This window comes from Ammospiza caudacuta, chromosome 9 (genome assembly GCF_027887145.1).
Source record: "Ammospiza caudacuta isolate bAmmCau1 chromosome 9, bAmmCau1.pri, whole genome shotgun sequence".
Classification (NCBI taxonomy): Eukaryota; Metazoa; Chordata; class Aves; order Passeriformes; family Passerellidae; genus Ammospiza; species Ammospiza caudacuta.
Genome location: NC_080601.1, coordinates 22,862,643 through 22,885,676, shown reverse-complemented (window position 1 = coordinate 22,885,676; position 23,034 = coordinate 22,862,643). Strand labels below are relative to the sequence as shown.

The window sequence follows — 23,034 nt, the reverse complement described above, 5'->3', positions numbered from 1 at the left end:
ATTGGAAGACAGACAACTGACTGAAGTTAGTCCCACTGATGAACTGAAAATGCAAAATCAGAAGTCAAATGCATAAGGTGATTTTTTGGAAAGATATGGTTGCCAGAAAATAAGCTAAAAAGGTTAAAATGTTTCAAAAATGTTAGTATAGCCCTGCTACTGGAGTGGGTTCATCACTCACTGAAGCCTTCTTAAAATCAATAAAGTTAATAAAATATGGTTACCTAGGTCACTTAGTGATGTTAGTTTTATTTTTAATGGTTAAATTTTGTAAGGTTTTTTCATTTTTCATTCAAAATACAAATTCAAATCTCACTAGCAAAACAGAGACGTATCATTTTACTGAAATAATGGAATGTAAATAAATATTGCAGTCTGTCTCTTAGTTCAGCATTTTTTTGCAATGCCTAAATGGGTTTGCATAATGCTTTTTAAAAGATTGTGTTTGTACAAATGTCAAACTCTTTCCAGTCCTTGTTTGGAATAGTGTTTAATCAGATTTAAAATGGTAAATGTTCTCTGTAATGTTATATAATTTCACACAAGCATGTAAAGTAAACCATCTATTAATAAGCTATGCAACTTAAAATATTCAGATATTAAAAATGCATCTGAAAATTATCTTGCATATTATACCAAGAGCCAAAAAAATTTAATAATTTAACCTCAGTGAAACTCATGTAAAAAATTCCAGTTCTGTTTTATACACAGAACTGTGTATAGATATATACACAGATATTCATCAATATACACTGACAGGTTTGTGCACAGTTAGCAGTGCAGAGGAACTCATTTCAGGCAGCTATTAGTGCTAATGCTGCATACTGCTAGTGTTTTTTAATTACTGTTTTTAAAGGGAGAAATTGGATGATCCTGATGCACTAAGAATTCTGCTTTTAAACAAAGTAGTGTTTTTCCCTCTTGCCATGATTACCATCTGATATCTGATGAAGATTATCATTCATGTTCTTTAGATTTTACTCAAATGTCTTGATTTTTATCAGACAAAATTACTAAAACCAGATTGACTTGGTTAAATGGGTTATAGATTGCCATGCTTATCCTTTGGATACCTTAAAAATCATCTTGTTTTGTATGCAGAGATTTTTCATACACATACTCTATTTTGTCAGTATTAAAGTTTCTTTCTTTCTTGCTCCAGTTTAGGCAGTATTTAAATCAGCTACAATTTGTTATAGAAAGATATCCATGGCTAATTTATGGTAGGAGTTAAGGAAGGTATGTACTGTAATCTTACCTTCTGGTGAACGAGAAGATTTTGTTTTACTTGCTAGCAACGGTAATTGCTAAACTTCAGGCAGGCAGCTGTGTTTGGTAATTTCACCTCTGAAGGCTGCATCTCTCAAGTATTATGAATTTCCTGAAAATGTAATAAATGTAATATAAATATAGAAGACATCATTTCTTCCATTTAGCATCACCCCCTGAAGTATGTAGCTTGGGAATTGCTGTAAAAGTTTTACAAACTGAAGCGCTGGTGAAATGAATGTAAAACACTACAGATGATAAAACACTGCACATTGCAACTGGAAATTGTTAATAATTTCCTCCCTCAAAGCACCGCTACATTTCCATTCTTATAAAATATAAAAAGTAAGTTAATTCCCATTTTAAAAAATCACATAATGCATTCTCTAGCAGGTATATAGAGGATAGTAAAGAATTCATATATATATATATATATATATATATATATATATATATGTATATATATATGAATAATCTAAATTTTGAGTATTAAAAGACTGAAATAAGAGAATGATTGAAGAAAATCCATGACAGATTTAGGGATACAGTTAGTAATTCAACATGCATTAAATGCTGTTCCTTCCTGTGTACTACATGGAGCAAGGTTCCCATAGAGTGAATGATAAACAGTCCTGTAGGTTGCACTTGTACAGTGATTTAAGGTCATGTACCATAACTTGAGGATCAAGTTCCATCAGGAGTGTCTCTTTCATGTCCTTCATGTTTTATTAGTAAAAGCAGCTGACCCTCAGTAATAAGCTATATCCTGGCCCTGACAAATTGGTAGATGTTTGCCTGCATATAGATCTATCTTGAAATCAGGGGTAGTCCAATAATTAGGTAATCAAAAACATAGGCTCATTTTACATTTTTAGTGACTGATATATATTTCTCATGTTTAAAAGTAAAAAATAATAACACTGAGTAAAAATATGCCTTTCCCAAGTGCATTAGCAATAGCTAACCTGAACTTACTTGAAGTGTTTGATCAAAGCAAGGTAAGCCAAACAAACTTCTAAAAAATAGTTAAATTAGTTATTGAATGCAGCAGATTTTGGTGCAGTTAAAATACTAGCGCTTATATAAAAAGATAATTTCAGAAAATCTGAAACTGTACAGATCTTTTTGTACTACAAATTGTAGTACATACTGCTCAGTATAGCTTGCATTGTCAGGACATCGGGTACAGGTCCTGTGTGCTCAGATTCACATTTGAAGGAGATTCCTATATCTCCTAAACTTTGCAAATGAGACTACTTTCTATGTATCTGAACTTTATCTGGCTCAATGTTGTTAGTGCTTCTATTAGGGCACCAGAAAATATTTAAATCTTAAGCAAACATCTGTTCAATTTTGCTTCTTTAGTACTTAATATTAGTGTCCAGTAATCCTGAATGACGCTCATTTTTATCCATCTGAATGAAAAGACTGATGTTATTATCTACTTGTTTAAGTGGATTGTGTGTTAATTTATTACTTTTCTTGTGTCTTGCCATCATGTGGGTTACGGTAACAAAGCCAGGATAAATTTTCTCATGCTTTTCAGACTCATCAGCAGTGCAGCGGAAATCTAATTATAGGTTTGCTGTGATGATTTCTGTTCTGAAGGGAGCTTAAAATGACTTACATAAACAGAACTATGCAAGTCAAGTGTGAAAAAAAAAGTAAACTAAGGAAATAATGATTACTGTGTTGAAACGTAGATCATGATCTGATGTTGGAAGTACTGTCCAACACAAAAACTTAGTCCAAAAAGCTTTACTGCTCTTTCTGACAAATACTTGCAATGTATTTTCATCTCCTTGGCAAGGCTACTCCTGTGCACTCTTGGCTGGGATGTGCTCTGTGTGCTCAGGCATTGCCTGAGCCCTGAAGCTCTCGTGCCGATGTCATGGCAGCCTGGTACCAAGGCAGCTGATGGTGCTGCATCCTGGGGTCAGGTGTTCCTCGGCTGTGCTGCAGCTTGGAACGTGCCTCTGCAAGCCAACCAAGAGGGAAGTGCTGCAAGAGGAAGTTCTATTCTGTATCCACTTGGCTGGAGTGTCCAGGAGTCGGAGCTTGCCAGGGTGGAGCTTCCTTTTGCTCTCTTCCCCCGCTAGAAATCCTTGGATTTAGTGACAGAGAAATTGTGCCACATCAAAATACCATCTATGCTAATAGCTTGCCAAAGTAGGATTCAGAATTCAGCTTCCAGGTGAATTCCACAGCCACCAAAAAATAAGTACCTTCTATTTTAGAACGAAAAGATTCACTTTTTTTCTTGTTTAATGAAAGATTTTTTAAAATGTTTTCTACTCCTCTATTGTTGTCCAACAGGAGGAGCGAGCGTGAACTTCATGGTGCCTTTTGTACCCTTCTTTTGCTCTTACACGTTACACAGTATCTCAAGTCGGCAAAGGCTCACCCATGCTGCCCATTATAGATTTTTGTTTGTGATTACAGATTGTAAAAGTTCATCATGCTGTTTATAGCGGTCTTAAACTCTCTATTAGATAGAATTTAATAGAATAAGTGGCTGTTCTAGTTTAAAGGTTTCCTGTTAACGGGGAGTCTGAAGTCAGTTGCCTATTTAAATATTCTTTCTCAATTTTGATACTGTTTTCTCCTGATCATTACATCTTTACTACTTTAGATTCAAACATATCTGTTTAAAATTATATGATTCTTTAAAACTTTTTAAACCTTATTAGTCAAGTCATTACCACATTTGGTATTGCATGACAAACAAATATCGATTTTTTGTGAGATTGCATGTTTAGCAGTTGCATTCCCTAACAGAGCCGTTTCTGGAAAATGAGAATAATCTCCAAAAATAATATGTCACTTTATTCCAGCATACAAAAACAAATCTGTGCCACAGATCTGATTGTTCTGTTTCACAGTTTCTGATTTTTTAATGGATTTGTTTTATTACCTTTTATTCTGGTTTTGCCCTCATTTGACCTCCATGCCATGCAGTTCTGTGGTGGTTTGTATTTTCCATACCTTCATGTTCTTTGGGTATGCACTTCTTAGTAGATTGAGTTTTTATATTTTAGAAGTAACTAAGTGAATACACCAAATAAAATTTCAGCTGAATTCAGAATCTCATTCTGAGCTGCTGCAGTGGTTAGTGTGCTGCCCCTGATGCACACAACCTATTGCAGCATCCCCACAGTCACTGTCCTCACTCCTGAGTATGTCCCCAGTGAATGAATGCAAGAATTCAGTCCCAAAAATGTGACTTTTAAATTTTTTTTTTATATATAGGATGTATGACTTTTCTTCTCATATGGACATTTCTCATTTATTGTTCTTGATTGATGTTGCCCTCAGACAGGTTAAACAGTAACTTAGATTTTTTGTAGTCTTTGATTTTCCTCTCTCAGGAGCAGGTGGCTTGGAACACAGAGTCTGTATAGATTTGCATAAATAGAAGCCCTATATATTTTCAGGAGGGTTATTTTCCTGTTAGTACTAATGCATTTACATTTTATTTTACATGCTTGGATTTTAAAATAAAAGTCTATGGCCCCTGAGGGGTGAACTAGCGTTTCCTAATTTTTACAAGCCTCTCTTCACACTGGTATTATCTGTAAACACTTGAGTCCTTCAGGACCAAAGAATGGAACACAGTGTCAGTAAACAAATCACGTTTATTGCCTCCTAAGTGTTTACACAATGACAAAAATCAAGCCTCCAGGGAGTCATATTGTAAAAAGAAACAGTTGGTTTAAATTAGTTTTCCATGTGAAATATAGCTACTTTTTATGGATATTGTGGGAACATAAACTGGAAAGAAAATCTGCACACTGATAAAATGAAGGGTTGATTCTTATTTGTTTAAATACAAACAGAATCATGTACTGAGTTGATTTCTGATTCCAGCATTAATTAATTGCCAAAGAGAAGTTGGTAGTATGGGCCCACTTTGAAAGATGAGAATTCTTTTTATTTACTTGATTAGTGATCTTGCAAACAAATAATGCAAAATATCTGAAATGTTCAGTGCATGTAGGAATTAGCAAAATTGTGCATTAAATGCAGCTAGTTTTATGAAATTAACCGAAACCAAAAATTCCAATTTATCAACTTTCCCTCTTCATATTGTTAACAAGAGTTATGTGGGACTGAGATTTATAAACTATGTTAATGAGAAATTACACTGCAGATCTCTCTAGCAGCTTTAGAAATCAGCACTAGCTGAAGCTGTCCATTTTCTTCTGTGGTATCAATGCAGATTCAGAATATCTTATATTAAGATGCTGTAGTTTTTTGTTTAATAAAAGTTTTTCTAGACTAATTAATTATTTAACTGTTGTCATGTGAATGTCACTGTGTAGATTGTGTTTGCAGTGCATAAGTGATTTGGCTATGAGCCTGTAAGTGGAATTTTGACTGATACCTTCCTGATGGAAGAAACCAAACAAGCCCATGTTACCTGTCAAGGATGCATGAGTGCTCCAAGGGTCATTGTTTTGGCTGACCATACTGTCTGTTTGGTTTTACCAGGTGAGCTCCTGGGTGACCTGGCTGATCCTGACTGCAGGTTCTATGGAGGAGAAACGAGAAGTCTTCTCATACTTAGTACACGTGGCAAAATGCTGCTGGAATATGGGCAACTACAATGCTGTAATGGAATTCCTGGCAGGGCTAAGGTAGTGGCAACTGTTTTTTTTTTAATGGCTTTTCAGTGATAGATTGCATTGCAGCTTCTGTTAAGCAGATGTCTCTGGAGAACAATGAAACTAAACAAAAATCCATGGCTAAGCCACATCATCTCATGCTGTGACTTTCTAGTAATCCCTTTTTGAAAAATGAAGCATGCTAAACCCTTTCTTTTTTTTCTCAAAATGCTCTGAGAACTCCATCTGTTTTCCTGGTGCATGTTGAATATGCTGCCTTGCAAAACTTTTTTTAACAGAAGTTTTTAAAAATGTAGAAAGAAGGTGGGAAAGCAGTTGTGGTTTATCTAATGAGCTATAACTAATGTAACTTGTGGTTGGAGTCTCCAGAATATAAGTGCAGCGTGATCATGGTGATGCTTTAAAAGGATCAGTCTTAAGTGTAAAAAAGAAACTACCCAAAAATGACAAAAAACCCTCAAAAGACCAAACAGACCAAACCAGATCATGGTGATGCTTTAAAAGGATCAGTCTTAAGTGTAAAAAAGAAACTACCCAAAAATGACAAAAAACCCTCAAAAGACCAAACAGCCAAATCTGTGTTTAATTCCTCTGATTTACTTACTCAGACTGATGTTGGGATCTCATACTGTCATGGTCTTATGTAGAGGGACCTGCATTATCTCAAGGAGGAGAGAGTAGGGGCTCAGAGACAGCTCACCTTGTGCTTTCATGTGGAATGACAGGTTCCTGTAGGGCCAGGGGAGCAGGAAGGCAGTGCCTTAGCACTGGCACTTCAGAGGGCAGCAAGTGCCTCTGAACAGGGAAGAGTTAAGATCAAGTTTCCTATCTCTTGGCTTTGACCCTCGTTGTATAATATGTTTGTGTAACAAAGCTGTAAAGTGTTTGCATTGGTGTTCTTTGTGGTTCAGTAAGGACCTCATTGAGCTGTTTGTTTATGGTTTTGGTATATAAAGCTCTTTTGGGACACTCATAGGCAGGGGGAGTATATTTCAGCAGAATTCATCCACCATCTCCAAGCCATATAAGTTATGAGGGAAAATGCAAGGCAAATTAAGGGCTTAATTTTGTCTCCAGTACATCTGCACAGTGTAGGAGAGAAGGGAGAGGATGATTAGTGCTGATGAGCAGCATTTCAGGACAGGGATGGAAAGTGGGGTTAAGGGCAGTCTACAGTGAGGTATCTTTGGATCTTTTGGTATGTCTGAGGCCAGGGGTGGGAAGAAAGGCTGTGTGATTACACAGACATACAGCTCAGAAGGTAAAAGAACTTCCAGAGGTACTCATAGTCCTTGCAGCTATTTCTGTTGGAAAACAGAATTTCTTTTCAGCTACAACTCTGTACTGATGCCTGAGAGCTTAAACATGGTCCTGACTTCCTTATTTCTGTGAAATTAAATCATTTGTGAGTAAATCAGGGAAGAAATCAATGTAAATTCTTAAAAATAAATTTAATTAAAACTCTCCAACTTTTGCTTACTTTATGGATTGTTCATAATATAGCTGAAGGAATTTGTAAGAAGCAATCTGATTTATCTTTATGCTGTTTCCTCAATCTTTTCTCATTTCTTTATGAGCCCTTAGAAATTTTAGGCAATGACACAATAAAAATGTTAGAAAGCCTACTGGTGTGTTTTATGCAGCTGGGCTTTTATTAAAATGTGAAATACTGCTTCAGTAGATCAGACTGCTAGTTTCTCATTTTTAGTTTTGTTCTTTGATTATTCAAGAGGAGAATTTTTATAAAAATAATGGTCTTGATTTCATTAATCTCTGTGCAATTATAATTTTCTCTATTACATATATGCTGCAGATGTTGGACTTGAAGGTAAGTTGTTGAAATTTAATAAATTTTGTGATCCCTTCTTGCAATAGGTCTAGAAAGGTTTTAAAAATGTGGCAATTTATGGACCAGTCTGATATTGAAACCATGCGAAGTCTGAAGGATGCTATGGCACAACATGAGTCATCATCTGAATACAGGAAAGTGGTCAACAGGGCACTCAATATTCCAGGCTGCAAAGTTGTTCCTTTCTGTGGTGTCTTTTTAAAAGAGCTCTGTGAAGTTTTGGATGGAGCATCAAGCCTCATCAGACTCTGTCCACGATATAACTCCCAGGATGAAACACTAGAGGTAAATGAGACAAATATTCTAGGATGTTATGTTCTTAGCCAGTGCTTTATTTTATATAATCTTACCCACAGGCATCATCAAATTAAAGTTTTCTAAACCAGACTGTTACTAGGCTAGTCAGTTACATGGACCTCAATTTAATTCCCATAGTTCCTTGGCAATTTAGATTTGGTTGTTTCTGCCTAGTTCAATATCAGAGTATTGAGAAATCAGCATTAGTAATAAAAGATCTTGATTATACTTTGGATTAAGTAAGTATGTGAAGCCTGAAATGTATTATTATTTTCTGCTAAATACTCTGACCTTCTACTTAATTAAGTGGGAATTGGAAGTTTGGGGTTTCTTAAAAACAGAATTTAGAAGCTCAGCAGATCAAGCTTTTCCTCTATGGAAAGAAACTATTCTTATGAGTTCTATTATTGTAGTTTGAAAAGAAAAATGCCCCTGTTAGATGAAACATTAAAGACTGAGCCTTTTTTTTAGGTTTTCAGGAGTTTAACTTATCTTACTTGATTTATGAAATTATTTGGTCTGTTGTGTATTGCAAGTAGGTACAAAATCCCATGGGAAGCAATTAGGATATATGCACTAAATGTTCTAAATAGTAAAAATTCCTACAGTTGAGAAGTAGATGACACAATGTTCTATTTGTAGCTGTACTAATCTTTTAAATATCTCTATAGTTTGTTTCAGATTACAGTGGACAAGATAATTTCCTACAACGAGTAGGCCAGGATGGTTTAAATAATCCAGAAAAAGAATCAACAACAAACAATATCTTTCAAACAATTCGGAGCTGCAATCGCAGTTTGGAGTCTGAAGAGGGTGAAGATAATTTCAGTGAAGGGAGCAGCTCAAGGAAAAACTCCTTGAAGGACAAAAACCGCTACCAGTAGGTCTCATTTTATTTACTATCACCACTTCTATATGTCATGGATTTAGTCTTTGATTTTCTTTTACCAAGGCTTGCCTTTTGAAATAAGAGCAACTTTAGCATCTTTCCTTGTATTTACCTGTTTCCAGTTCAGAACTTTTCTCCCCTGATACTCAACTGCTTGGAAACTCTCTTTATAGCTATATTTTCCCTCATGATGTAATTACTTCCTTTCATGATAAGGGTAAATCCTTTTTGTCTTACACAGAGAGCTTTAAAAATCCACAGTTACAATTACAATTTTGATCTCTAGTGACAGGAATAGCACCAGGACATATTTGTTATCAGAGCTCAGAACATTACATTCTGCATGCTCAGGCAGTGTTCTGGCCCCTTCAAAAAAAAGGTTATTTATTATCCTTCAAAAGACTTCTTCTTTTAAGGACATGTTACTTTGAGGGGTTTCAGTTTTGTCCAGGAAACATTCATGTGTGAGTACATATTTTGAATTTTCAGGTTGCTGTAGTCCTGCTATTTTGCAAAGAAGTTTACTTCATTGTGCTCTGTGTAAAAAAAGGCAGTGTTCAGTCTGATTTCACTTTGAAGACGACTCTTGAGGACTGTACTAGTCACCAGCGGGAAATACAGGAAATGTAAAACTTAGGACATCCCAGGATGTTCTAGAATGTTGCTTTGCAGAGAAGTTTCATTGCAAAGCCCACGTAGACATAGGTGGGTCAGGTCAGCTTTCAACTAAGTAACTATGTTAGACTAACTTCAAATTAAATAACAGAACTTTACTGCTCTGAGGTAAAGCATTGTAAAATTACGTGAGGGCTTGCATAAAAACATGCTTAAGTCACTGCTTGAGTTATTTTACTGATAATGTGTCAGAAATATCAATATGTTCAGAACTATCCAACTTACTTCACCTACTTAAACATTAAATCTAAAAAGTAACTGCCTGAGAGGCAACTGCTATCTTCCTGTTTAAAATGCATTTATTTCATTAACATGTAATTCTAAATTTCATTTAAAATAAATAATCATGATTTCCTGAAAGAATGGTTTCTAATAGAATTATTCACATCTGGCTTCAGTTGCTTCTGGGAAGTGGTGCACTAGATTAAGCCAAGAAAGACAGACCCACTTCTCTGTCCATGTATGCTGTCTCTTGACTTACTTCAAGTAATACTTTCAAGTACTAATACTTTCTTCCAGAAATTATTTTTTGCTAATTAATATGCCTTAAAATCAACTTGCAAATTACAGTTCAAATGGTGAATACATGAGGCATATAAACACTTCACTTGGATGAATAAAATAGAAATTAAATGGAGTTGCTTTTTTTATGTCTTTATGAAATAATTTCTTGGTAAATTACTTATGCTTTATTCATAAATGTAATATAGTGAGTTGCACTCCAAACTAAAGTAGGAATTCAGTTTTTTAAAAATCCCAGTATGAATCTGAAATGAAAATTTAAAATTTAAATGAACAAAACTTCAGATAGGTAATTAAAGTTGTGTTTCCTGGTTCAGGCCATTACCTACTCAGTTATGAATGTCTGTACTTCTGATGCAGTAAATACTGATTTTAACAGTAAAATACTTGTAGGAGAATAGTTCTGAAAGTATGGATTTAACTCAAGTGCCTCACAGGCTTTGGAAATTCCTTCTTCACTTGCCATGTTGTTCCTAGGCATGCAGAGAACTGAGTGAGGCACAGGAGCAAATTGCTACAGAGGCAGATGGGCCATGTTATGCTGATCTTTTATGGAGGCTGTGTTTGGTTTAATTTTATTCCTATGAACAGCTAAAGGGTTCTAAGGAAGAAATTTAGTCCTCTTTCTGGTGAGACCTGTCATATTTGGATACAGTGTTACAAAATCCAAATTATACCATAATTATGCATTATCTGATAATTGTAGCATTGTGGTCATAAAGGCAGAAAAATACACTGCAAAACATGTTTCTCATTACTTTGTAATTGTAAGAAAGATTTTCAATTAGTTTTTCTTTTGATGATTTGGATTAGTATTGTGGAATATGAATGCACCAAAGCTGGTAGGTTAATTTGATTTGAAGAAAATGAAAGGCATCTAATAAAATCAGTGGGCAATGGGTATAATTACTTTCCTAGTTGCGTTAGCAAATAAGCTCCATCACTCTGTAGTCAGTGACCCAGCTAATTGCCCTAGATTTCTGTACATGCCAGATAAATATCAAACATTAATCTTTCTTAGAACTCTGTTCTGATGATTAATAAATTCAAAAAAAATAAAGGTATGCAGGAAAATGGGAAAAAAAACCACCAACCAAATTTGAAGTAGAGTTTTTATGGAATTGTTAATTATTGAGTGACCTATGAAGATACTCCTTACTTTGAATCATTGCTTCATTAGCTTCATCTTACCTTCACATTTAAACTTTTCCAATTATGGTAAATAACATATAAAATAGTGGTGGAAAACCTCAGGGGTTTTCTTTTCTTTTTGTATACCTTGCAATTTTCTCCTCTGCAATCTGTGTCACTGTTTTCTTTACTTTTCATTTCCTTGCCTCTCAGGGCAGCACATGTAAAGAAAGCCCCTGGTCCAGCCCAGGCTCTGTAAGTGCTCTCAGGAATTGGAAGCAGTGTCACTTTTGGCAGCTTGGGTCAGAGGCTCCATTTCTGTGTGTGCTTGGCTTACCTGCTTCTTGTACATTCCACATGCAGCATGTGAAACATAAGCAAAGCTCTGCCATTTCTGTCTCTGCTGTGAGACTCCTCCAGCCATGCACAGCTACTCTCCAGATACGTTACAGCATTTGTACAGAGACTTGTTCCATTGTTTTGAGGGTGTAGGGGAGAAAGAGCTGCTTCAGTTGTTTGTTTCATTTTAAAATATAATTTTATATAATACAGATAAATATTTCAATTTACATGTGTCTAGTAAGACAATTTATATCAGCTCAGTCAAAACACGTGACCTTTATTTGTAGCAACATTTCTTAAAGAAACTAGGCTACACTTAAGACCAATGCAGTTATTTTGTCAGTCCCTTCACAACAAGCAATAAAACCTCTACCTGTTTGCCATTTTTTTTAAATTTGGTGAAGAGACAGAGATCTCACCCATTAATAAATTCATAGAGGAATCATTGCTGTATAGAATGAAGGAAAAGTTCAGATTAATTTGTCATCCAGGTAGAGGAGAGTTTGAGGAGAAGCTGATGATCATCTGTGCTAGCACTCGGGGAGATGGTGTATGTGACTTGGAAACACGACATGAGTCATCTTTGACTTAGCTGGTAGGTAAGGGGCAGGAACTAGGAGTACTGTGGTACTAAGAAGGGGAAGCAAAGAGGGTATTAGGACATGATATCTTGAAGGATATGTAGAAGAAGATGGTTTTTATTTTATTGCCTGGATATCGTTAGGAAAATGTGCTTGATTAGTTCTGTTGTACACAGAACAGTTTGTCCTTGTTTATGTTCACTGGAGTATCCAAAGAGCATATTGAACATTTGTGGATTTATACATGTTAGAGACTTCTGCAGGGAAGACATTTCATTTTAACTACCTCTCCTATTAGCTCAGTATTGTTGTTCTTTATCTACTGTTGCTAATTTTGGCAAAATATATCAGAAATTTTGGCTGCTGCATACAAGTTTATGTTAATATTTTCTTTAAGTAAAATAAAATTTCTTATGGAAAGTATCTGATAAAATTATTTGTGCATTCTTATGAGGAAGATATGTATTTTAACCAGTATTTTACTTATTTTAATCAGAATAATATACAATGTGAAAGGTCTGCACATTAAATCAGTAATAGAACAGAGATTAGAAGTCCTGTCTGAAATGCACTATATCCTGCTAACAGTTTCCACATATGGCACTTAATATTTCAGCTGAAGCAATCTTACACAGAGGATTTAAAAACTGATATCACTTGGTCTTAAGAACCAATCAGACACTCTTTATTATTAATGCAAAGTTTGGAAAGGTCTATGAAAGTATAATCATATTGTTTCAGGAGTTACAAGTAATTGTAACAGCATCTCTTAACTGATGCAAAATTGCAATAACATAAATTATAGTACTTCAAAAACTACACAAGTTCTTGTAAGTCCCAATTATATAGTGATGATAGTATTCCCTTTATTTAAACTACAGCAGAAAAAATATTCATCAAGCATAGCACAAGTCAGTACATGTATCACTAAATATAAATCTCTCATCTTTGCTCACTTGCAGATTTCTCATTGGAGATCTTTCAGACTCTGAAAGTGACATATTTGAGCAGTTGAAAGAATGGGACACCAGTTCAACAGAAGAGCAGCAAAAGGCTTTCTGCCATGGGATAGAACTCATTCCCTGGTACGTGCTGTCCATCAGGGCTGACGTCCATCAGTTCATGCAGCAAGGGGCGACCGTCATTCATTACGACCAGGAGACACATCTCTCAGCTCGCTGCTTCCTCCAGCTCCAGCCTGACAATAGTACTTTGACTTGGACAAAACCCACCACAGTTTGCCCTGCAAATGCTAAGGCAAAACTGAGTGTGCTGGGCAATACTGCTGAGCTTGGTAAATACCAGTTTCTTGGTAATACTGGACTGGTGGAAGGCTTTTTGGACTTGTTTTCAGCCAAGGCTGTATATATGGGACACTCAGGCATTGATATGCACACTGTGTGTGTTCAAAATAAGCTTTGCAATATGTCCCTTGAAGAAAATGGTATAACACTACTTTATGGACTTCAGACTACTGATAATAAGTTGCTGCACTTTGTTGCTCCAAAATACACTGCCAGAATGCTGTATGATGGATTGCTGGAACTGACTAAAGCTGTAAGAAAAATGAGAAGATTCCCTGATCAAAGACTACAGTGGCTACGGAAACAGTACGTCAGCCTTTACCAGGTAAAAAATGCTGTGATTCTCTATAAAAAAGTTTAAAGATATCAACAGCTTAATGTAATGCAATTAGTTTCCATCATAAGTAAGATTAGATTAAAGATTAACACTAAATCTCCAATTTTGTAACACGGATTAAGCAGCAAGATCTGATTCTCCACACAAGGTTATGTCAAACCTTGCAAGTTTCCAGTACACTGAGGTTAAATTTTTTTTCTTACAAAGCTCTTCATATATTTGGAGTTTTGAAATAAGTATTTTATTAAGGAAAAAAGCAATGACTGTAGTTTAAAAGGGCACCAAAATAATGAGTGATAATAGTTAGGGCCAAAAACATCCCCAGAGCAGCAAATAAAATAGCCCTGGGGAATTCACTCAGTAATCAGAAATTGTCTCCTCTTGATGTTTCTTTCCTTGGTTTTTCAGAGATCTATATTATTGCTTTAAAAATGTGTCCTTACTCTCCTTGTTTTGTTAACACTGAGAATCTTTGTAGGAGGATGGAAGGTTTGAAGGCCCAACCTTGGCTCAGGCTGTTGAGCTGTTTGGAGGCAGACGATGGACCGCAAGAAGCACAGGCACGGGATCTCTCACCAAAAGCACTGAGAAGCCCAATGTGCAGAGAAACAACACTCTGGGAATCAGTACAGCTAAGAAAAAGAAGAAAGTACTCATCAGGGTAGAATATTTTGTTATTCACGTGTTTTGTTTCCTCCTTGCAGTCACTGTGTAGCTGTGTTCTGAACCAGAGAAAGGAAGTTTGATGATGATGATGATGATTTTAAAACTGTTTATTGTCATTTCAGGTTTGATGTTTATTATTTTCCAATAGTTTGTTCTTATCTCATGCTTGCAGTGTTGTTAGGATGTGTAGGTGCCAGGGCTAACAGAATGGGACAGAATCTTCTTGCAGCCTTTAGGTACTACCTCCATATAAAGATAAAATACTGGTGGTGATAAAAATCTTAGCATGCAAAGTGGTGTCTGAAGGTTGGTGTAATTTTTTTTAATCCTTTATGCTTTCATGTTTCGAAAAACACTACCATTGTTATTCCACATTGCATAAGATTGCATTTTATCTTGTGTGGGTGACAGGAACATGACCTAGTCTGTCAGTCTCCTCTTTTCCTGGACAAAACTGCTTTCAGCAATAGGCAGGAGAGAGGATAATGCAGGACTAGCACCTCTATGCTACCCACATTTTCTAGTGGGCAGGTAGAAGGATTCTCAAATGACAAGATCCATCCTCTTTAGGGCTCCAGTGCAACAGTGAAATAGTGTAAAACCAGCTGCAGCATTCTAGAGAGGCACAATCATTATCTCTGTGTGGTGTCAAACTGAGGTAACACCTAATGGTCCCATGCTATGCATCTGTTTAAGTTGTCTCTTTTCTACTGTTACTGGCCTCACAGGAGTCTGTTTTGTAAGGAATAGCTGATTTATCTCATTATTTTGTTACAGATTGTGCTGAAATGAAATGCAAATAGTAGGTTTGGGATGTTTATTATGTTGCTCATTATTTTAGGGCGAAAGTGGAGAGGCCACTGATGATGAAATGGCAACTCGGAAGGCAAAAAGCTGTAAGGAATATCGTAATAGAAGTGGTTCAGATCCTCAAGATATTGATGAACAAGAAGAACCAGGTAAATATATTGCTTCAGTACTTAAAAATCTGTCAAGGTTTTGCTCAAAGCCTTTTTATGCAGATATTTTTTGTAGTGTTAAAAATAAACTCATAAAGCTACTTTTGCAGTTGAAGCTCCAAATCTGTGAACTCTGAAATTAATTTCTTTAGTTGTTCATGATTGTTCTTTCATTTAGTTTCAGCAGCATTCCCTTTCTATTCAGATAAAATACATTTGTTATGTTGCTCAGTACATACTTTTTTAACTGTTTTGGGACAAAGCTGGAATCCTACTAGTGTCGTACTATGTTTTAATGAATTTTTATATAGGTCTCCTTGACAAAAGCATTTTTATTGGGCCAAATGTAATTGTGATGAAAACTTTGTTTTCTCCTTAGATCAAAATATTATTATTAATGCTTCTCCATCTAACAACCTTCCATCAAGAAGAGCTCACTCTCTGACAGCATCTGGATCTCCCAACTTAGGAGCCACATCATCTTCACCAGCAAGACCAGTCTCCTCTCCTGTAATATCATCAAGCAAAAGTCAGTCTAGGTAAGGGCAAAATCCATTTGATGGAAAAAAGAAAAGAAGCTACAATTACTTATTTATTATCTAATGTGGGGTTTGTGCCCAACTGGCAAAATCTGACAAAAACAGCACCAGAAATGTCATTAGCCTTTTTGTAGACATCTAAAACACATTGTAGCAGAACACAAGACATTTAAGCTGAAAGCTGAGGTTCTGAGGTTTCTCAGCATAAATAATTTCTACCTGAGAGAGTAATAACCTGTGCTGACATTCCTGGTGATGGCTGAAGTACTATCTTGGGAAATGGAGGAACCAATTTGGAATCTCTCACAGGTGTCTTTTTCTTGAACATTCATCCTTTTTGTGCCACTCAGGCAGTGTAAAAGGTTATGCTGTTGCAATATATGCAGTATCATAGTGCACTATTATATTCATGCTATAGATACTAATTGTGATGGTAGTAGTAATTACAATATTAATAATAGTTCAGAGATGTGGACAGTACTTTATAACATACAAGAAGACAGTCTCTGCAGAGGCTTTCCAGTGCCTTTCTGGAGAAGGATTGCTGAAATATCATTATGAATATGAATCTTGGGGGTTCCAGGAGAGAACAGTAAACAATAGAAGGGATTACTGCTGCTGGTAGAACATTTTATTTGTAGAGACATGTCTTGTACAGTGGTTTCAGTTGTGTATTTCTTGGGTATTGTATTTATACTTAAAATAGTTGGATTTGGCAACAGGTGTGATTAGTAGAGTCACCTGTGGACATGTGTAGTTGGGTTAATGCTGCTTTGTGAGCCTCTGTGTTCCTTTTGTTTTCCACTGTCATTCACAAACTTGGATTTGTCTTGGTAAGCAATTTTTTTTTTTGGTAATGGTGAGAACAGCTTTATTTTACACTGAACTGAAGAAATACTGCTTTACAATCTCTAGAAAATTATTCCATGTTTTGCAGATCTGCTTTTTGCTTTTATGCTAAAATAGTTGTTGTCTCTAAATTAGATTAAAAGGTTCAATGGAGAACTCACATTCCCTGGAAAAGGACAGCTAATGTTCTTTTAAATCCTCTCAGGCCTGGGTTTCTGCATGGATCTGTGTGTAGCTAAGCACTGTGGACCTTCCCCCGTTACCACAGGTTTTCCCTGGCAACGTTGCCTGGCACTTCCACAGCATCACTTTGCAGAGCAGTCCCAAGTTTGCTGTGACCCTTCCTGACAGAACTTCTCAGGATGTACCTTATGACTGTTTTATCTGTCCTGAAGGAGTCTTCCTAAGAACAGATTTACATATTTGACCCATTATCTTGACCCTGTTTTAATAAGCCATTAAGAAATTTGGAGCACTGGAGAGAGTTTTATTCTGAGCCCAAGTAGCTTGCAGCTGCTTTTGTCGTTCCTTCAAAGCAGATGGGCATCTGATGAATTTCCAAGTTCCTTGGAAATCTAGTGCTGCTTGTGAAGTGGAGGAAGCAGGAGGATGGTTGATAACATCCTGGGACACAGAGGACAGGATATGGAAAACTAGAGATGGTGGCTATTTTGGGAAGAGAGAGTAAACCTCCTCACTCAGCAGTCAATCCAGACTGCTACTAAGTGCAATTTTGGTGGTTGGTGATGATGGAGTTTACTTGGGGATTTTGGCTTTTTTATTTAAACCTTTTGTTTGTATTGTTTTCCCATTACTCTGGAAGATAATCTTTAGTGATCAGATTGGGTGAAAAGGTGAGCCTTTTCTTCTGCTCTTGGTCTCCCATTTGGTACTCTGCAGTTCCAATCTGTTTTCTGGAATCTAGAGGCTTTCCTCATCATGGTTTATTTTTCCTGTCTTATAAAAATGCTGGGAATTATTTTAACTAAAAAAGTTTTATGCAGTATGTCAGTACTTTCCATAGTGATGTCAAACAAATCCAATATTATCAACCAAAGTAGATGGTATTTTTTAATACTTTTAAATCACATTTTGTTTTCAATTGAATGCATCCATCCCATGCCAGGAGTGAAGTCAGGAATCTGGTCCAGCCTATTTGTGTAGAAAGTCACCTGCTTGCAGGCATGTCCTTAGGAATACTGGACAACAAGCTGGTTCTGTTTTTCCATCACAGCTGTCTGAACTATTTGTACTGAGCCTGGTGGCAAAATTCGTAGAAGAATGGATCAGTATATTTGAACATTACAGAGCAATAAAATCTGACATGTGATCTGATATTTTGAAGGAAATACTGTAACTTGTGCAGTTAATTATGGTTCAAACTAGATAGTTCTTGATATTTGTGTTGTTGCTTAGATCCTGCCCTTTTCAGGGTGCTGTTGCTGGCAGATCCCATTCCTGTAATGTGTATTCATTGGTGTTTAGGCCCAGGAAGGGGCTCAACATCTCAGCCCCTCATTGCAAGGTACTCCATGTAGTTCACTAAGGACTTGTTCATACTGCTCAAGTAAGGCCTAACTTTACTTACTAGTGCAAATCCTCTAGAAGCCAAAGATTTTGGGACATGACTTTTGGAAATGTGCTGGTTCTACTTCAAAAATGTTGTTCAGCTGCACAACTTAGATTAATGATTGCAGTTACAGAGCAATCTGTTTTATTATTTTGTCTTCAATGGACCTTATACACAGCCTGCATTACAAGAATCTTGGCATTGTTTTCTTTAAAGGGAAAATAAGTGCTTTCATTTGTGCCATGTACATCAGGCCTTTTTCCGCATGAAAAAAGTTATATTATTTAAAATTTTAAATTAAGTTTTAAAATAATATACATTATTCATTCTGATAAAGTTTACAGTTGTCTTGAAGAAAAAAAATAGCTGCTATAACCAAGAAGGTAGAAAATATCATTATGCACCTTAGAAGATTTGCTTCTTCCAGATACTGGTAATAAATGCATTAAGAAGAGCACAAATAAACTGTTAATATGTTAATGCATAATATTTCAGTTAAGTAGAAGTTTAATGTAACCGAACTAGAGCAGTCTTTTTTTGATTTAGCACATGGAGCAGCAGTAGCTGGCATGGCCGTGTCAAAGGAGGAATGAAAGGATTTCAGAACTTCATGGTGTCTGATAGTAACATGACTTTTGTGGAATTTGTAGAGCTCTTCAAATCTTTCAGGTAAAAGATTTTTTTTTTTTCTGTACTAATTTTTCTTCATTCATCCAAGTTTATAAAAGAGCAAAATTTGAATTTTTCTGTTCTTTTTGCAGTGTCCGTAGCCGCAAGGATCTGAAAGACCTTTTTGATGTTTACGCTGTGCCTTGCAATCGATCTGGCTTAGAGCCTGCTCCACTTTATACTAATTTGAAGATTGATGAAAATAGCAGTGGATTCCAGCCTGATTTAGGTTTGTTAAGGAGAAAAATGCAATTGTTAGACTACTGAGCAGCTTCAGTTATTTCACTTAATAAAATGTGTCTCAGTCAGTCTCCTTATCAGTTACGAGTGTAAGTAGAGGACTGCTGCCATGCCTCCACTAATACTAGTTAGTGGGCTATAAGAGAAAAATGAAGGTAAAGAAAAATATTCCAGCTTTCCATTAGCCAGATATATTTGTAACTGGTAATAGCAGAGGAATAAAACTTGTTGCTGAATGGCTGAGCTCAGGGATCTGTACAGGTTGCAGGAGTCCTGGAAGGGCTAAAACACTGAGCAAATATAGGGAGGAGAAATGAAGAGGCTGTGCCCTGTGTCCCATTTGGCTGTTTTTTTCTTATCTACTTTCCTAGTGGATATGCTTTATGTTGGATAAAGGGGAAGGAAGCCTCTGTCCCCCTTTACATTCCTCAGTTACATAATCTAAGTCTGGGATTTTCGCCACATGTAAAGAAAAGTCTTTCTGCCAAGCAGCTTGTGGGGAGGGTGCAGAACAATTGGCATATGAGACTGGAAGAAGATAAAGGGCAATTGAACAGTAAGGGTGTGGGGTTGCACACAGTGAAGGAAAGGCTTTGAAGGCTGTTTGTGGTGATGAGATGGAGCAGGAGAGTCCTGGGTGTGTAAGAGGCCGTGGATCCATGTTAAAGGTTCCAGGATTTTGTTCAGAGTAATTGGATACTTGTAATCTGCTCACATGCATGCTTAATTCTCTCTTTTATTAGTGGGTAGAAACAAGATGATTTTGTTCTAATTTACTGCTAAAACACCCAGTGAGATACTTGTGTGTATTGTATACTAGATTATCTTCTATATGTAATGTATATGTAATACACATAATATGTTTAGCTTATACTGTTATTTCCTCATTTTTCTTTTAAGATTTGTTGACTAGAAATGTTTCAGACCTTGGTTTGTTCATTAAGAGCAGGCAGCAGCTATCAGACAACCAGAGGCAAATATCTGATGCTATTGCTGCTGCCAGCATCGTAACCAATGGTACTGGAGTTGAAAGCACATCACTGGGAGTGTTTGGAGTAGGAATCCAGCAGCTGAATGACTTCCTAGTGAATTGCCAAGGAGAACACTGCACCTATGATGAAATCCTCAGTATTATCCAGGTCTGTAATACAAATATCTTGCAATTCCTTTTTACTGGAACTCCAGTTACTTCCATTTTCCCCATTAACATTGTGTGTTGTTCAGAATAGCATCTGTGTGGGTATCTCCTTTCACACTGATATTGTCTCTACAGTTTACTTGAATTTAAAATTTAATACTATCCTTATTTTGGACTAGAAAATTGTATGGATGTCAATAAATATATCCATTAAAAATGCAAATAAATAGTTTTATTAGCAATGTGTACTTTAGCAGAGAAGGGATGTCACCACCTACAAAAAGTGTTCATGACATTTTTTAAAATTTTTTCTTTGTCTGGCCCCATATTTCATTGAGCATAATCTTACATTGGAACTTTAAAAAGCACCATTTCCACATATTTTTGTTTTATTGTAAAAAATCTTCCAGAGCAAACATGGCCACTTTATCCCCTTATGTACTATGGCTGAAGATTTTAGAAACTGTGTAGAAAACTTTTTATTCCTTCAAATTCCTCCATGTGTAATTAATATACTCTAAAACTAAGTCCCTTTTTAACAGTTAACAAAGGCTAAAAACTATATATAAACTACCAACATGTAAGATAGAATTGCAGAGTTTAAAAGACAGAAATTCTAAAGAAACTTCAAATTGGAATATCACAACTCTTGTTGACATGGTGGTATGTTGTATTTAAGCATATTAGATAGGAGTAGGACGCCTGATCATAAATCTTTCTTAATTGCAATTTAATGGCTGTCTCAGCTTGGAACAGGAGGTTGGATTAGGGAACATCCCTTTCAACCTGAATGCCTCTTTGATTTATGATTATGCTTTTAGTATGTTTGTGTAGTCATTTGTAAAACACAGTTTGCAGGACCTGAGTATTTTATCCACAAAGAGACTGTGTTTAAATACTGTTTAGTGCTATGAGCAGACTACATATAAAAACATGACAAAGACATGTTTCTAAAAATTTTTATTATTTACATCTTTGATTTCTTCCTCCTCACAGAAATTTGAACCTAGTGTGAACATGTGCCAGCAGGGGCTGCTATCTTTTGAAGGATTTGCAAGGTAATTACTTATGTGCTTTTATATATATATATATTTGTATGTATATATAAAAAGATGATACCAGTGTATTGATGTTTCTCAGAGAGTCACAAAATGCTCATCACAGTATAAAATTTCCTCACATCTTCTCACTTCTAGATTTTTGATGGATAAAGACAACTTTGCCTCCAAAAATGATGAATCACAGGAGAATGCTGAGGACTTGCACTTTCCCCTCTCATATTACTACATAGAATCCTCACACAATACTTACCTTACTGGCCATCAGCTTAAAGGGGAGTCCTCAGTGGAGCTGTACAGCCAGGTATGCAAAATTGGATTGTTGTGTAGCTTTCAACGTGAACTTGTTTGTTTTACTGGCAAGTTTCAGGAACATGACCTTTTTGCTTTGAAAATCTAGATGTCCTAAACCCCTGCTTGCAAAACATTGGAAAACATGATGTGTGGGAAAGCTGCCTGTAAGCACAGTTGTGCTCAAATGCCTTTTCTAAAGCAAAAAAATGGGTTTAGTTTGAGATTCATAGCATTTAGACACCAGTCGGTCTGACCCAACCTACTAAAATTAGACTTTCCCACAGGAAAGACTGATCTAATATTTTAGTTCATTCAGATGTCAGAAACACTACTGAGATACTGTACATTGCACTGCAAAGACTAATTTCAAATAGAACTATAACTTCTAAAAACGTTACTTCTAGGAATATTTTACAGTTTTTGCTGATTGGGGAAGGAACAATTTCTCCCTTGGGCTTTCAGTTCTGTATTTGTTTGTGTGTATATTATATATATATATATATATATATTTGTATGTTTGTGTGTTTACAAAATGCTGGAGAAAGCATCAAACTTCCTGGCAGCAGTGTTTTCATTATGCTGAGAGTTAATGACTCATCACTGAGAATGGACTCATCTGGTGTCCCCTATGCTCCTTCACCTCGGGCTATAGGCAGAGAGGTGAGGCTGTGTTAGGAAATCCTGAATAACACAAATGCACTGAGTAATGCAGTTGCAGAGGTTCCTGTACTAGCACTGCACAGTGATCTTAGTATTGTGTTGGTAATAGATGGGAAGTGAGATAGAGATCAACTGCCTTCAAAGTTTGCATGATTAAGAAAAGCTTCTTCCTGTCCCTCCAGTACTTGTTGCCAGCTGAAGGGGCACTTTGGTCTGGCTCAGTGTGTCTGGCTCTCAGAGAAGTGGTGGAGTGCCAGCTATGGGGACAACTGTCTGAAATAAAATTATTCAGGTTTTGAGTAGAAGTAATTTTTTCTTTGTTCATGAATGGTTTTGCTGGAAATGGTTTTAATTTTTGGGATCTTTCTATTCAGTAAAATATTAGCTTGTAGTACAGATGACAGGCATGCTAAATGCTGATCACAATATTAAGCTGGGCTGCCAAAAGATGGATTAGCTCATCTCTTCCTTCATCCTTCCTCTTTGCTTCCTTAGTTTTCTAGCAATGACTTTCTAAAAGAAATAAATGAATAATTAAAAAATTGATGAATGAATTGATGGCTGTAAATAG

The 23,034-nt window shown here is 36.2% G+C and overlaps 1 protein-coding gene across 1 annotated transcript in view; it reads left to right on the top strand.

The window, feature by feature from the left end:
* The window catches only part of PLCE1 (phospholipase C epsilon 1), a 114,484-nt gene that overhangs the window by 67,746 nt on the left and 23,704 nt on the right, over positions 1 to 23,034 (top strand). The window contains exons 4-15 of the mRNA XM_058810206.1: positions 5,761 to 5,906; positions 7,770 to 8,028; positions 8,712 to 8,920; positions 13,143 to 13,809; positions 14,300 to 14,482; positions 15,329 to 15,446; positions 15,826 to 15,985; positions 18,951 to 19,073; positions 19,166 to 19,302; positions 20,214 to 20,452; positions 21,448 to 21,509; positions 21,648 to 21,813. Of these exons, the coding sequence (XP_058666189.1) occupies positions 5,761 to 5,906; positions 7,770 to 8,028; positions 8,712 to 8,920; positions 13,143 to 13,809; positions 14,300 to 14,482; positions 15,329 to 15,446; positions 15,826 to 15,985; positions 18,951 to 19,073; positions 19,166 to 19,302; positions 20,214 to 20,452; positions 21,448 to 21,509; positions 21,648 to 21,813 (2,469 nt within the window). The remainder of the gene's footprint in view (positions 1 to 5,760; positions 5,907 to 7,769; positions 8,029 to 8,711; positions 8,921 to 13,142; positions 13,810 to 14,299; positions 14,483 to 15,328; positions 15,447 to 15,825; positions 15,986 to 18,950; positions 19,074 to 19,165; positions 19,303 to 20,213; positions 20,453 to 21,447; positions 21,510 to 21,647; positions 21,814 to 23,034) is intronic.